Consider the following 17,149-nt stretch of genomic DNA (forward strand, 5'->3'; position numbering starts at 1 on the left):
GTTAATGTCTGCCAGTTCCTCTGCACTTTTAAAAGTAATTTAAATTCAAGGTATTTTCAGTGGCCACCTGTAATCCAGAATCTCTTTCAATGTATTGAAACAGTCCCAAAACTTGCAGTGTCCGTGAACTTACTATGTTGTTTGTCACACCGGAGCTATTAGTCCTTTTTCCTTAGGTTGGTACAGCACATTCCGTGCTTAGCTCTTTGACATGGTCTTTCTTGCTGTTTTGTACATTCCTCTCAAGCCTTTCTACACTTTTTACCTCTTTGTGAATGCTTTCCAGAACTGGCTTAACTCTTGTTCCTACTTTGTTCAAACTCTTGGTAAATACTTATGTCTGCATCATTTTCTCTTGATTAGTGTCAAACTCTTCCTTCAGAATATTTGCATCATTTGAGTGACTCTGGTTTGGTCTTTTACGTTGGCCAACCTTTCTCAGGCTAAATAAACATCTCTACACAATGCCAAACAGTTGGGGTGCTCGGGTGTCTATCACAGCATGGTCCTGGGGAAAGGAAATAGCTAAAGTCTGCTGAGTGGATTTCTGTGACTTATAATCGTCCTTTATTTTTAACTAATGTTCGCAGCTTCTTGAGCCTACTGAGACTAAATACCAAGCTGTACGACATAGCATCAACCTGTTGCTTTGTGATGCAGAACATATTGCAGGATGTGTAGGGGATTGTATGGTTACTGACAGAATTTTTAATTATTCTCTGCTAGAATTTGCTTTAGAAAAACATTAATAATTTTGCTTCACGCATTGTTACTCTTAACTACAAGACATCACTGATGTGGAAGCATTGTTAGGTATTTTATTCAAGCAAGGTTTGGGCTTTATTTCTTTTTTATTTCCGCAGCTATTTGTTGAAGAGGGAGACTGTCTCAAAGTTATCTACCTCACCAAATATTGGTCAATGTTGTGAAAGCAATACAACAGGGAGGCTGTCATCTGTAGAATATCTTTACAGAAGAGGTAAAGCCGTTTCTGGGAATGATGACCTTAATGATGAAGAAGTCCAGAGGCAGCTAACTGAAAAACAAAAACCATCTTCATCTGGAAATAAAAGAGGAGGAGAAGAATATTCTAATGATTTGGGTATTATGGCTTATATCAATAAAAATGATCAAAAAATTGCAAAGTTGGATGACAACCCAGGGGAAGCTGGATCTCAAAACCAGACCTCTAAAGGCTCCTCTCCTGATCTTTTTAAGGAGAAGGATGAGCCTGAAACTTTTATTACAGGGACAAGAATGAAAAAAACAAAGGTGCTAGGAGATTTAAATCAGCCTGCAACTAGCAATCTAGAACAAAATAGAGCTCAGGTATCCAATGAAAAGACTAGAATGGATATCAATGGAAAAGGCCACAGGTCTTCTCTAGAAAACTTTCCTAAAGAAATTAAGAAAACAGTGTATGGAAACCCACGATCAGCAAATCTAAACCAAACAGCCAAGAACTGGAAGAGAGAGCTGAACTCCACCTTGCCAAGTCATGAGAAATCATCAGTGGAACAGCAAGAATTTCTGATGGTGGCAACATCAGTAGGAAATCTCACTAAGATGAACACACAGGCACCACTCTATTACGCTGAGAAAAGGTGGCACAGTGCTGAGATGCTGAGTGCTGGAGTGTCCAAAACAGCCACAGATGTACTGGGGAACTGGCAAGAGGATGAGGAAAATGAGATTTCTGATACTGACAGTTCCTATTCTGTAGATTCTCTCTCCTGTGCTTATGCAAAAACTTTCACAGAGAAACTGAAACAAGAAGATTTTGACAGAAATAAATGCCTTGCCAACCCAGAAGATTCTGAGAGTGATGACAGTCAAATGTCACAGGACTCTCTGGTAGAAAAAGAAAATAAAACCAAAAAGCAGAATAAAAGCCAATTTCACAGATCAAAGGCTAAACAAGAGCCAGCTAAACTTTACAAAAGCAGAACTGATCACCGTATTTCATCTTTGGTGACATCATATGCAGCTCATAGGAGACTGGGAAAGTCTGAAAGAAGTTTTTCTCTGGACAGCTTAGCTGATGGAGAAGAGATGCCAGCTGAAGATCTGGTAGAAGAGTCAAAATCTGATTCATCTGATGAAGTGCCAGCAGAGATCTATTGGAAGTTACAAACTCCTAGATTGCCAGCTATACAGACTGATGAAGACCATGAGTCCAAGGCCTGCGACAGAGATATGGAAGGGACAAATTATGATCTGAAGCTGAGCAGTTCCTTTTATTTGGACACTGAACTGAAGCCTGCTTGCAAGCAGTTGCTGGAGGGGACAAAAGTCTCCTTGGTAGAACAAGAAAGGTCTCTTGATAGAAGACTGTATTACACAGGTAGAAATCCTTTGTTTTCTACTGGTGCTTGGTCCTCCTGTGACTCAAAGGTTGACATCAGCAGCTCCAGAATAACAGCACCTTCTTTCCATGAAAATTTGGAAGTTCAAGAAGCTCATCTGTGCTCCTTGAGCAAACCAGAGTTTTGGCTGAAGAAAGATGATCTAAAGCAATCAGCTGCTGAAGTTTCTTTTGTTTCTGGCTCTAAGCAGATACACAGCATTACTCATTTATCACATCGTATAAATGAAATAAACACCGTTTTCTCCTCTGACACATCAGAATTACCTTTACCTGAAACAATAACAACTGCAAGCAGAGTTTCTGAGAATGGATCATTAAATAAGATTCTTAAGGGATGGACAAACTCTAATGAAAATTCTTCCTTGGACTCTCAAGATGTCATGTCCTCATTTGTTAGCTCAGTAGGACTAAGCTCCTCTTTTGTTCCTATTTCAGCAAAGCATGATTATTATCAACGTTCAAGGTCAAATCATCCTGAACAAGAACAATTGAATGAATTCTCTGCTTACAGGTCCGCCACTGAATGCACACAAACATTCAGCTCTTTGGAAAGCACCTCCACCGCAGACTGCTTGTCGCTGGTATCTAGGAGAGAGGAGGATTCTCTCCCCACAACTCATCCAGAGCTGCCAAAAGACCACAGTCTGAAAAAGAAACCTTTTATTTCTGTGGTGCCCATGAACATTTTTGAACAGAGAAATGGCTGTGTGGATGCAGATTTAGAAGATGATTTCTTCCGAGCTTCTGAAAAAGATGACCTCAGTGATGACTACAATAACTTGATGACAAAATCAAGTATGACAGATTCAGGCAGCAGAAGTGCATCCGTCAGTGCACCTGCTGCTGAATCTTCTACAGGACTTGCTCGTAGTATGACCTCAACACAGACATCTGCAGTAAAACAAGCCCACTTTGGAAACCATGGGCAGCTTTTTCCAAGAAAGAAAATACCAACATGTTGTGATGAAGGTTTCTTTCTCCGTGACTTAACAAATAAGAGCTGCTCTCTAGTAAGCAGTTACAAGCTTCAGACGTTAGCAGGACAAGGAGCAGAATCAGCTGTTACAGTGGGTCTCCTCAGATCTGGGGAGAGTAATTTGGAAGCAATGCAAGAAATGGATTATGAACAAATATCTGCAGAAGAAATAACAACAGAGACAGATTTTTCCTCACAGAAGACAACGTATCGATGTAACCCTTTAGTTGTTGCTCACAGTGCAAGTTACAACCAATCTGCAACACCAGTAGAGGTGTCTGAAGAAGAGATTATCTGTATGGAAACAAGCACAGATAGCTTGGCAGAGATTGTGCCAGAGGTGCCTTCATGCAAAGATAATGAAGAATATGAACCAAAGGATGAAGACCTGTCTTCACTGAATCATTATGAATACAAAAACAAACCTGTTTCAAAACATTATTCCCATGAATGTGCTCTAGCAGATAGTCAGTTAAGTTGCTTATCCCAACAGCTTTCAGAAAATTCTACATTATGCATTGATAATATAAGAGAAGAAAGCAGTGAAAGCAAAGAGCACAATGTCTTGAATTCTCAGGCTGTAGTTCAGAAAGAATTTTCATCCGAATATGAAAACTTAGGGGTAAATGAAGTAAGTTATCTCAGAGTAAACGTAAATGGGAAAGACACCGAGACCTTCCCTGCTGCTATTTGTGAGAGTACAAACGATTTTCTCCCAGAATCCAATTCAAGCCTATTTTACAAAGCTTCAACAAAAGCTAATCTTTTTCAAAGTGCATCTGAGACTGAAAACTCTGATAAACTATTGGAGCGTGTCACAATAGTGAAAGGAGTTTGCGATGCTACATCTAATCTTACCATGGAAGTCAGTGCCACAGAAAGTTATTCTGATGTACCCTCTGGCGGCTTTTGCACGACATGCTCTTCAAAATCAACAGGGCAGAAAAACAGTATGCATAAGATGACCGACGTTTCTGTGGACTTCGATGCAACCATTCTCTTGGAAACAGAACCACAGAACAAATCTTTACTTGAAGCAACAGAAGAGAAAGAAGCCTTTCTTGAAAGTGATTGCCCAGAGAATATCTTGCTTGCTGAAGATGATGTAAACTCAGAATCAGGAAGAGTATTTGAATACAACACAAATACATCAGCTACTGTTTCTCGAGAGGAGAGTCCATATATAAATAAAGAATCCAACTTCTTAAGAAGCCCAGAAACTGATCCAGAAGAAACTATGGTTCCTTATCAGAACACAAAAGCAAACACTGATGAAGAAATAACAAAATTAATAAATAGTACCATCAACTTAGAAAAAAATGCATTGGAAGTTAAATCCAGACAGACTGAAAGTTTACCTGACTACGCAGTAGTCAAAGTGCAAAGTATAACTGAAGACAGGAGAGGCGAGGATTTTAAAGGCATTAGTCTATCTCAGAATCCAAAGAAACCTATTGATACTGTAGCTTCTGAAGGTCAGTGTGAGTTTTATACTAATCTGTGCCTGACACATGAAGAGGCAGAGAAAGATGACTTGCAGGTAGGCAGCACTGGAGGAGGACACACTCAGGAATCAAAAGTGCTCGTACGTTCTGGCAGCCGACTTGAAACAAGCAGCTTGTACCAAAAAGAAAGCAAGGAAATAGAAATAGGTATTTATTCACCAGAGTTTTCTGTTGCTCCCCAAAACACTCCTTCAGCTGTGTGTGCCCACACAACAAAAGTTACTCGGAATACTTCAGACTTCCTTGATACTTGTGAGGGACTTTTACAGATAAACAGAAGAACAGAAAATGTGCTTAATACAGCACCTGCAACAGTACTAATCACAAGTAGGCAAGGAAATGTTTTAGCAAAACCCGAAAACGAAGGACAGGTACATTCTAGTAATTTAACTGAACAGTGCGTACCAAACTGTTTGCCCCAGGAAGAGAAGGTTAATGAATGTGAAGTGACTGGGAGTGACGAACAAATTATGGCGACAAACACTGAAGGGCTGATTATTACAAAGCAAGAAGTCATACGCACAGATGAAAATGTTTTATTTACTGAAGAGTCACCAGCTCTACATCAGGTGTATTGTGACAGAGATGACAATGAGGAAATTTTAAATCGGTTTAAGATCCCTGAAAGATACCTGACAGCTTCAGGACTGTTAGAAAATGATTCAAGATGCCATGATCCTACTGAAATGAGTGAAGATGGTGTCTCAGTGGACTCTGTTACAGATACGAGAAATGCAGTCATGGAAGATATTGATGCAGGTGAATATTCAGTTGGTGATAGTACCAGTACTGACCAATATAGAACTGAACAAGAACTTAAAAGTCTCCCCATTAAAGATGACAGCCGTATGTATATGAGTTGCTCTGTGCAATATCCTGAGCGTGGCACTTCAGAAAACTTGAATATAAGTATTGTTAGAAAAAGACCTGATATTTGTGAATTGGATCCAGTAGGCTCCAGACTTGAGGAGGAGAAAGTGCATTTCGTGAATCTTGTACAAATGACCGAAATAGACAAAGAAAAGCAGATATTTGTAGAAAACACAGAGGAGGTAGAACTGATAATTTCGCAAAACCTGAATGAACTGTTCCCTGAAAACAAAGGCAGCTGCCAAATGACACATGATGACAGCAGATTAAATGAAGTCTTAAGAGAAAGCCAGTGGGTGTCTACTAGCTTTTCTAGAAATAATGAAGATATCAGCAAGGAACAAAACCCACCAGCAACACTGAAGTCTACTGAAAAAAAACAAGAAGGTTCGCTTAAAGACTCCCCATGCCAGTCTGTAAATCACCTTTTATATCTTGGAGTAAGTGATGATTTCCATCTTGTTCAAAGTGTTCCAACTGCATTGAAAGGACACACAAAGCCATCTGACAGCAGTGTTGAAACTGGAGCTGTTCTGCCTTACTACGAAACCTTACTGGAGAGTGAGATCTGTGCTGGTACGCCTGTCCCAGCCAACAAAACAAGAGAGGACAAATATCTTCCTGATAAAATGCAAAGCAAGAATGTAGCTTTTCTGCAAACCAGGACCACACAGGACTGGCAGGAGGAAGAATCCTTTATATTTAAAAATGCAACTGATTATGCCGTGTCTGGCCAACCCATCAAAGAGAACAGCTCTTCCACTCGTGACAGCACAGATGATCCTGAGTCTGAAACTGTTGTACTTCAGGAAGGGGCCAAAGGGAACTCATTTTGCTTGGAAAAATTAGATTCTTCTGAAGGTGTAACTCAGGATGCTAACAACACTCATGAAGAACACAGCGTGGATTTGATGTTTAATAAACTATCAAAAGACTGCCTTAATTCCATAGAAGATACAGCTCAAGAGAAGAAGGGTACCATTGTGCCTGATTCACTGCTCTTGGATAATTCAAACCTGCTTTCATCTTCAGAGAAAGAAGTGGTGAGAGAGACAGAGGGGGAAGAAATGCATTCTTTTCTAGAAATGTCTTTGCAAAAAATGTCTCCCAGTATTAATACAACTCAGAAAGTACTTCACTCAGGGAGTTTATTGCATGATGAGAAGGCAAAATTTTTAAGCACAAGCTGTACTACAACAAACAGTAAAAATGAAAGTGCAAAGTTTCCTGGTGTAGCTGAGTATCTGTGTGAGCCCAGAGAAAATGAGGGACATGGGACTTCTGAAGAGGGCTGCACAGACCAGCCAGGCAGCACTGTTTCTGAGGATGCTTCAACCCTTTCAGAAGGCCTGAACAAGTCTCCATGGGAAAATCCACACTGTAGTAAAGAGTTTATGAATTACAATAGGAACTCGGACACTTCTGAATGTTCTCCTGGTCTCCTGAATTGTTCAGCATCATCTGCAGCTGTTTTGATTGCAAGCAATGGAGACAAAGGTAAAAAGGATGCTGTTGTCTCTGAAGAAACAAAATACTTTGAAAGTGAATCAACTGATTTGAGTGTATCTGTAACTTTTCCTGATGTTTCTCAAAAAGGAGATGAAAAGAAAAGTAATTCTACAATTAAAGAGACCACATATGCTCAGGATAATAAACTCCCTGAAAAAGGTGCAACAACAGATCAAAAGGAGAAAATAATTCAAGGTTCTTTCAAGAACTGCAATGACATAAAAGAAAATAAAATTAATAAGTGCTTAGAACACTTCAATAACACTTCTAGTGTGACTGTACTGGAATCAGGCTCGCTTACTCTTCAGAGCCAAGAACAGACTGGTGGTAAAGAATCAAAGTCTCTTCCATCCTGCTTTGCAGAAGATCCTCCAACTTGTGCACCATTTCAAAGCTCCAAGAATTTCAGTGCTTTTGACACTTGTTTACTTGATGACTCAAAATCTCAGATATTTAGTGAGTTTGAGGACTCACTTCAAGATACTTTTTTGACTGAGCAAGTGTCCTCCAGTTCTGCAGATGTGTGCTCTGTAAAGGAAGGAGATTTTCCCCAAGTATTTTCAAGTGTCAATCACCCATCCTTAACACCATTTTCAGAATCTTCTTTACCTGCAGATACAGGCCATGGTGAAACTGGCACATACAATATTTCACATACAAGTATATTGAAAGATTCTTCACTTGCTGTTTTGCAAATACAAGACACTCAGTCTGATAAGGCTGTGGTATTTGATGAGCCAATACGTGCTTCAGGGAGTATTTTACTTTCTCTTGCAAAAGAAAACAGGCATTTTCCGGTATCAGACACAGACTCTACTTCATATAAAAAATCAACCGTAGATGGGGAACCTGTATATGGAAGTAATCGTAGAAAAATTGACAATGATGTGGAAGTTGATCAGCACCACTGGGGTAAAGTTCCACCACAAGAAGCTTGCACAGAACACATAGAGAAAGTACTAAGTGATAATTCCCTTTTATTACCATCATTACCTTTTTGGGATACTGGAAGGGCAATTCTTGTTAAAGAGGGACAAATGAGAAAAATACTTAACAGAATGGAGGAGGAATTGCATTCAAATACTGAACATTTTGCAGAAAAAACACAGCAGAGAAAAACATCAAGTAGAGAACCTGCTGAAAAGCAAACTAATATATCCTCAAATTCTACGAATGAATTAATACACTCAGAAGTGACAATGTTGGAAAATCTGCATCCCGGAGATGTTGATGTGGATCCTGGTCACACCTGCAATTCATTTAGTCCAACATATCCCACATACAGCAGAAGCACTGATCCCAGACGACTGTATCATGCTGTCTTGGGTTTTGAAAAAAACCCTGCAGATCTGCAAGACACTTGTCAGTATGTGCCTGCAGGTGAACAGATAGAACAGGTGCCAGACAGAACAAATACAGATGGTAGAAAAGAGATTTTACTTTGCAAAAATAACACAGGTTCAAGCATTGATTGCCCTGCTGATGATGCTGATTGTTCAACAACAGAAGACACTGTAATGGGGAATGAGACTCTGAAATCAGAAAGACTGAAGTTTTCCCTAATGAATAATGAAAGTACCTCTGTAAAGTTTTTACCAGAAAACCATTATTTGCCTCCTCAAGAGTACAAATCGGTGCAATTCAGGAGCAAAAGATCATATTCTGCTACACGGAATACAAAGAACTATAAACAAAGTCAACAGAGGCCTTATTTACAAAGTCACAGACTATCAGCCCCAGCTATTGCTATCTCCTCTGATACAGAATATACTCTGGAAGCTTCATCTGAGGCAGATCCTTTGTTGTATTCTGCATCTAAATCACTACAAGATTTGAATATGAGTGTAGAGCCTCCATCACCAACTGAAGATGATCTTTATGGAGTTGAAAGATTTTCAAAGCAGGAATCGAAGAACTTTCTACAGGTTAAATCTAAACCCAGATTTCAGCAAAGAACGGCGCAAACTAAGAAACTTGCAAACTCTGATCCCAACAATTTACAAAATTTTGCAGCAAGAACCCAAAGCAGCCAGGCTTCAAAAGACTGTGCTACTCAATCTCCATCATCCTTACTGCACACTGCTCACAGTTCTGCGGGTACAGAAGCAAATGTCAATTCGAAGAGTAGCTCTGTAGCTCAGTGTAGTGAAGGGAAAGCTGAAGAAGCTGGATATCAGCCAGAAGCAGGTTTATTTTTGCAAGACAATAAAGATACAATGCATTTTAGTTCAAGTGATATCAACCCGTATATTCATCCATGGCAACAAGATGGATCGTGCAAAATTGGCTGGAAACAGTATGTTTTTGGAAGTGCAAGTGATGTCTCTTGCAATCAAATGCCTTTAAATCTGGAAAATCGCAAAGTTATGAGATGTTCCAGTGTAGACAATGGATTGAATTCTCAAAATTCTCCTTTTCATTCGCATCTCAGTTCATACGCTACAGCAAAAGTTTTATCAAGCACTTTAAGCAGCATTGAAGGTCTTCAAGGATGGGACGGTGTCAGACAAGACTTTCAATCTGCATACTCAAGTGACAGTACCAAGCAGTACAGCAACATATCCAGTGAAACACTGGAAACTAATCCAGAAAATAACACTGCTGAATTTGGGAATCCTTCTGCACAGCCTGGTAACTCTTCAGTGCAGGTTGATGAAATTGTGCTGTTATATCCTTCTGAATCCGAAAGGTCTTCCAGAAAACTACCAGGGATTACCTGTGAACAGGGAACACAAACAGCGACTACAGGACGGTACAAAAGGCAGAGGAGGCATCAGAGAAGTTATACAGATGTTTCTGCAAGAAGGCAGGAAACAAACAGAGGTTTATTTCACCAACCTTCTTCTTGGACAAGTGTGCAGAACCTGTCCGTGCATCTGTCACAGCTTCTTCAGAACACTTCTGAGCTGTTGGGAAATCTCTCCCATCAGAGTATCATAGATAATGAGCAGAATGCCAAAATCAAGCGAAGAGGAATGGAAGAGGCTGTAAAGGTTACTAGAGCAGATAGCGGCACTCAGACTACAGCAGATGTAGGCACTCAAACTGAGATTTTGGAAGAACCTCAAAGGAAACATGAAGAAAAACAAGTGGAGCCAAAAGTGGAAAAAGAATTGAGGGAAGCTCAGGCAGTAAATGTTGTTTGGAAAGGAATAGATGCAGATGCAGTAGGTAAGATTCCCCAAAGGAAAGAGGAAACACTCTCTCTTGAAGGAAGAACACAAGAACAAACAGGGATGAGAGATCTGGGCAATCCTGATTTCCACTACAGTCTCGACAGCATTTTGGAAGACTCCTTTATGCGTCTGCCTCTCTTACCCAGAACCTCCACTCCTATGTTAGATTTTCAGAAAACATCATTAAATGCACACCAGAATGTTGCTTTTGCTGGTACCAGAGTTTCATCTGTCACATCATCTTTGCTGAGTTCAGGGCAAGACAGTTCTTCATGCACTGTAGTTAGCAGCCCTACTAATAGCACCTCTCAGTCTCCATCATCTTACGCTCAGGATAAAAAAAGTGTCAATGAACTAGAGGTTCCAGCAGAAAGAAAATCTTGTTACAAAAACACCCTGCTAGTTGATAGGGCCTCTTCCCCTATTCTTACTCTTAGTGCTAGTCCCAGCAGCCAGGCTGCTTTCGGCAAGTCTGTCTGCCCTGTTAAGGAACTCCTTGGGTATTCCAGTGGTGCCTCAAGTCCCCTTCACAACCAGAGAAAGCAGAGGGCAGGTCCACAGTCCAGCACACAACCTCACGTGGACAATTTTTCACAGACAGAAACAGACAGTGAATCCAGCACTTCTAGAGAACATAAAGGCATAAGAAAGAAATCTGGAAGTTTCTCAGATAAGAAAGCAGACAAAGAACTTTTAGGGCAGGATGTTTCAAAAGACTTGGAACAGCGGCACAGACTCATGGTTGACACCCACACTACCGTCTGTGCAAAACGACTGTATCACTCCAGCAGTATGTTGGAGGTGTCGGGCCACAGAGAAGTTTTAACAGGTGACCTTGGAGACCGCAGCCCACTGACACGTTCGCTTCGCTGTATGTATGTCACGAGGAGGGGAAAAGGTTCTTCATCTGGAATTGGACATGAAAAATATGTTGGTAATTCTGATACTGCTTTGATCCATAACTACTCACCTCCAAATGCTGACTTACTTTTTAATAAAAAAATTAATGCCACTTATTCAAGCAAGACAGATGCTGGCACATCCTCAGAACCTCTGGTAGAAGCGTCTTCTCTGCAATTTCACAATTTCTTCTGGAAAAAAGAGAGCAGCTGCCCTCCCCCGCTCTCTGATGTGAGCGATGTGCAAACTTCCTTCCAAGATGACAATACGGATTATGTCACCGAAAGTGACTGTGACACTGAAATTCTTCTCAACAAAAATACTACTTTTACAAAGCCTTACAGGCCTCGGAGCTACAGTCTCCGTGACTTGCCTATACACAATAAATTTAGCAACTGGTGTGGTGTTAAGGGCAGCCCTTCGCCTTCGTCACTCAGCTTGAGCAGCAGCGTGACTGATTTACAAAGTCAGGCAGAAAAGAAACCTGGAATCACACGAGCAACAGAAATGGAAGGGAAGTACCAGCTTGGTGATAGCAGGAGCAGAGAGATCGAGCGACTTCAGAGGGAGCGTGCCCGGATCATGTCCGGCCTCCACCTGGACCTGCACCAGCAGCCGCTCACCGTGGAACTGGCTGAGGCCAAGCTCAGCTATGGCATCGGGGAGACGGATGCCCTGCTGAGGGTCCTGCAGAGCGGGACCGCCGATGAGCTGGTGGCCGTTCCAGTGAAGCAGCAACTTTATGAAAGGTAAATTACCTAAAGTAGCGTTGTATTGAGTGTTTTGAATACGCTTCATGCAGCATAAGTAACGTTTAGTAATGAGCACTTAATCGCTTAGTCACAGTGAGCGAGCTATTTGTGAAGAGATACAGTATTAAGCTTATTTTACACACAGTTAAGTAATGCATGTAAGACAAAATTTTGGGGTTGCTTCAAGAAAATAGGGAAAACATAAGATTCGGTGTAATTCAAATCTAGTGTCACCCCACTCTTAAAATTTCTAGCAGCTATGGGGATGATCATGTCTACCTGGTGATCATGGGAAGATATTTCATTGATTTATTGCAATGTAAAATAATTGATACACTGTGTTTATGGGAAGATCTCATTCATGCTTCTGTGAAGAAATGCTGCTGTGTGAATATACAAATGAATTTTTAAAACCCTATAAATATACAAAATAAATTATGTAAAAATCAAGATCCTGGATTCTTGCAATTGGATTATAGAACTCAGTTTAGGAAGCTGTTGTAACTAAAAAAATTCTAGGAGTAGCTACATTAGTCTCTGTCCTTGATTTGCCTCTCGGCCACTGCAAGCAGTAACCAAGACCCTCTTATGCATTCCCTGCTCTTATAAAAGCAGTGGGCCTGTAGAATCTCTGCCTCATCTGTTGGTATGTGGCCAAAGGGGTATTTGCAAGGGGAGTGTATGGTGTTAGATTCCCATGAATTTTACATTAGAAAGCTATGTAATATTTAAGTGCTTTTCAAAAAAACCAGAAAATTTAACTTTGCAGGATGCATTTTATCACTCTAATGATGTTTCCCTGACAGACACATGAGGACTATTGAAACTCTGAGGAAGGAGAGAGAAAAGAGGCTTCAAAGATACCAAAGAAGCCGAAGTCTGAGTCCTCAAAAGCATTTGAGTCTGTTGCAGACGTTGGATGCAAGTCGGAGGGATCCAGATCTCCCCAGCAGGCGCCGGGAATATCTACAACAGCTGAGGAGAGATGTGGTGGAAAATACCAGGTGAGGCATCAGAAACCTTGCTTTTGGCCTGATGTGCATTAACAGTGGTAACCATGGATGCACATTAATGGTTCTTATTGTCACCTGAGCCTTCTGAGGCAGAATTCTTAATCCCAATGCAGAAGTGTTGAAATTTGGGATAGAAACTGCTTTCAGGAAAAATGTGTGCCTGGTTTTAGAAAAGATTAATTAAAACCTTCTGTCTAGTTTGTTTGACTTCATAACACGTGCCTAATTTATTTTATATGCATGGTTTAGGGGGAGAGCCAAGTCTTGACTCATTATAGACCAGTCTGCCATTTTACTCCTTTGCTAACTTAACTATTTTACATGTCTTTTAAGTTTCATTCTAAATATCAAACATGTTCTGCAACCCTTCACCATTTAGAACTTGAGTTTCTCATCCTCCACCACATCCCCTAAATGACTTTTGCTTGCTCTGTGGAAGGGCAGGAGACGGTTATTTTCCCAACACAATTATTTTGCATGTGATATGCCCAAGTGCTAACCACAGATCATATGGAGAGCTGACTTAGAAACCAGTGCAGTCGCTGGAGTAATCTCAGTGGTGAACCAGTCTGAATAATTTTCCAAGGTTAATGTCTGTGGAGCCTTTAACGAGCAAAGAGAAACTTTTAGCGTGGTGAGTTTTACTTGCTTTTGTGGCAAATTTTCCTGTTCCATGTTGAAAGATGATTTTCTCATGGTATTGTGTCAGGTGACCTGATTTTCAGTAATTCCGTGTGTGTTTTCCTGAACTTACCTGCTCTTACAGAGTTCAAGAACCAAAAAGAAGAAGCATTCAGCACCCTTCAGACATTGAACTGTTGCTCCGAGACTACCAGAGGGCACGAGAGGAAACCAAATCTGAAATTGCACGAGCTAGAGACAAGCTTCGGGAGAGAGCTCAGCAAGAAAAAAAGCGTATACGGGAGCAAATATTTTCTCAGTTACAGAAGGTGAGCATTGCAGAGTAAACTCTCACGCATTATTCACATGAATGTATTTTTTTTAAAAGGAACTCTTCCACATTTAAATCATTTTCCTGTTTGATACACATCGGTCTAGAAAAAACAAAGAATTACATGCCCAGTCTATGGAGGAGTTTTGCTAAGGAAAACCGAGTTTATTTCTGTATGTACTTTAACACAAAGGCTTTATTATTTTCTTTTTTTTCTGTTTTCCTTTAGATTGCCCTCCATATGTTTATTTGTCCTGTGTTTGGTTTATTTCCCCGCTTTGATACCCATCTTGCACAAGTCCAAGTGTGTGTATTTTTCTCCAGATGCAAGGACAGTACCTTGTTAGGATGTGTCTGTTCTGCCCAGTTTTCTACTACACTTTTATGCAGTAACCTTTGCCACTGCATACATATGTGGTGCAAAATGTGGGGAACACTTGTTTTATTGGTCTGCACCCTTTAAGGCACCTGGAATTCCGGCACCTCCACCGGATGACTGGATCTTACCACATCTGCTGTTGTATTTTTCTTGTGAAATGTAGATGTACTTTACCCGAGTTGGAAAATCAAACTTAAAACTGCCCTTGAAAGTATAAATACTCTTGAAGTTCTCAGTATTTATTATGTAATTTTCAGTTCATCCTCTGGGCTGGCATTGAGTAGTTGCACTGGTTAAAGTAAAATCTTCAGTCTTTAACAACTACATTTGACCAGCAAGTCGAGTCAGGGGATACTCAAGAAGGCAAGCAGGACTGAAGAGAGATCCTTTTTAAAACTTCTTTTTTCCCCTTAAAAACATTGTATTGGTTTGATAGCCTGGACTCTCATATATGAAGACTAACAACAGCAGAAGCTACATTTTCCCGAACTGCCAGGTTTTACAGGGTGATTTGTTCTATGGCTTATATGATCTTAGTCTTTCAAAGGAGCCTGCTTATTTAATACTTTCTGTATGGCAACAGCTTCTGTCCTGTCAACACTCCTGGAAAGAAACTGGGACTTCTTTAGTTTATTGCTCTTTGATCTTTCAGTGGTTATTGATTTGACCTGTTGTGCATGGTAAATTTTATGTGGCGTTTTTATTTGTAATACTCCATTACAGGAAGAAGCAAGGCTGAAGACTCTTGCAAGTACAAGCACTTTGTGCACAGACTCCAGCCTCAGCCTCTCCTCTGGCCCAACATCTGGTTACAACAGCAGCAATACTGCTACGTACACTGCAAGTAACCTCAGCAGCCAGGACCAGCAGGTGAGAAACAAGTGGACTGTGAGACCGGTGTCTCCTGACACTTGAACAATAACAGACATATTGCAGGAACAGAAACCTTTTTGAGAAGGTTTGTATTCAGTCACAATTACCAAGCAGGACAAGTCTGTGTTGTTTTGTTTTGCCTTTTTTTTTTTTTTGAACAACTCATAGATAAAAAGCAGATAAGTCTTACTATGGCCAGTAATGCCACTATCATGTTTTATAAACCAGCCTTTTCTTGTGATAAAGCAGAATCTGATATTCTCAGTGTGCCTCCCTCAATGATGTATATTGGCTTAAGAGTTTGTGTATGTGAACATGAACTTTCCTGAAGTTACTTTTTGGAGTACATACCTGTGTTAGCTCCTCACACTTGATTTGCTAAATTTCCAGAGTCAGGTTAGCATTTCATAGCCACAGAAAAGTCAAAGGAGTTGCCTTATGATAGAGAAGCTTCCAACCCCGTAAAGCAGGTTTGCTACAAATGTTCTACTTGCTATTTTTCACAGTTCAACCAAAAACTCCCACTTCTCCTCCTTCTTAAAGCAGGTTTCTTCTGGAAATGCTTCACTTTCAAAAGATTCACGAGGTCGGTCAGCTGTCAGAAATAGTCAGCTTTATGTATTGGAGCAACTACAGAAGGATTCAACATTTGGTAAGTAAACATACGTCTACTTATGTTTGAGTTGTATCCCAAGCCAAATGAGATTTGTCATTTATGCAAATCAAAATCATATTTGATTCTAGGTATTTACATTACATGATTTCAGAAAAGCCAGAGCTTGCTTAGAATTTCTTGAAAAAATCAATGGTGATTTGGTTCCTCTGAAGTTGATATTTTGATGTAATAACATTAAAGTACAATGTTCTGAGGGGTTGAGGATAATGCTTCTAATGAACCAAGGAAGCAGGGGTAGGATGGTACCTTGGGGGGCCAGTGCCTAAGGCTGCAACGAGTATAGGCTTGTATATGCAAGTTCCTATTTTTATCTTCAAGACTGATGTTGCCTATTCTTTACTTATATGTGGTAATAACTGTTAAACTTGAGTAATGGGAGATGTAACTGCAGTGTAATTGCCAATATACAGATTGTCTAGACAAGGGATGTTACCAGTCCTTCCTCAGGATCAGGTGGATTGGGTGCTCCAATGGAGGGTTTAAGTGCCCACAACTGCACAACATTGGTGGTATTTTTTTTTTTTTAATTCCCCTACTGCTTTTTTGTTTCCTGCAGAAGCCGTCAGAACTCAGCCACCACTTCCTTCTAGTAGCATCAGCTGTAGGTTCACTCATGGATTAACTATTTCCGTCAGCTCCTCTTCAACAAAAGGATACCAAGATTTATCCAAACATATCTTGGCTAATGCTACCACTGAGGTACATAAATAAGCAGAGTTAGTTTTCACTTACTTCTATACCTTCTACTGGAAGTTGTAGCAAAAACCTGTGGGATGAACCTTGTTGTTCCACACTGCCAACAGTCACCCATTCAGCAGTTACAGAGACACAGTGAGCAATTATGAATGGTGGGGGAAGTGAGCCAGGCTGCACCTGTGGGGTTCCAAGAGCCTCTCACTTGTTAGCTGAAATGTCTGAGTGAAGCTGGTGGTCTAGCGTCCAAGGATTCCTATAGTGTATGGCAAGATATAAGTGTGTAGTTAGAAGGAAAACATACCAGCTTCATGTTTCCTGTCAGGGAGAATCACTTCAGCATCATTTGGAGATACGTGCTCCCCCCATCTCCCGTTTTCTCACAAAAGTCTAAGCTAGTATACAGGCTTAGGCTTATATATATATATATATATATCTCCTTCTTCAGCACAAGCCAGTAAGGATTACTAGCACTGTAAAACTATTTGCAGTAAAGACAGCTTAGTA

At 40.5% G+C, this 17,149-nt stretch overlaps 1 protein-coding gene across 3 annotated transcripts in view; it reads left to right on the top strand.

Annotated features, from left to right (window-relative positions):
• The window catches only part of STARD9 (StAR related lipid transfer domain containing 9), a 109,878-nt gene that overhangs the window by 88,452 nt on the left and 4,277 nt on the right, over positions 1 to 17,149 (top strand). For 2 of the 3 annotated variants that reach the window (XM_065838068.2, XM_071809226.1), the window contains 6 exons: positions 864 to 12,053; positions 12,863 to 13,060; positions 13,836 to 14,019; positions 15,124 to 15,270; positions 15,817 to 15,925; positions 16,506 to 16,648. In XM_065838068.2, the coding sequence (XP_065694140.1) occupies positions 864 to 12,053; positions 12,863 to 13,060; positions 13,836 to 14,019; positions 15,124 to 15,270; positions 15,817 to 15,925; positions 16,506 to 16,648 (11,971 nt within the window). The remainder of the gene's footprint in view (positions 1 to 863; positions 12,054 to 12,862; positions 13,061 to 13,835; positions 14,020 to 15,123; positions 15,271 to 15,816; positions 15,926 to 16,505; positions 16,649 to 17,149) is intronic. The other variant, XM_065838069.2, reaches the window with a different exon arrangement.

Source organism: Patagioenas fasciata, chromosome 5, assembly GCF_037038585.1.
Source record: "Patagioenas fasciata isolate bPatFas1 chromosome 5, bPatFas1.hap1, whole genome shotgun sequence".
Classification (NCBI taxonomy): Eukaryota; Metazoa; Chordata; class Aves; order Columbiformes; family Columbidae; genus Patagioenas; species Patagioenas fasciata.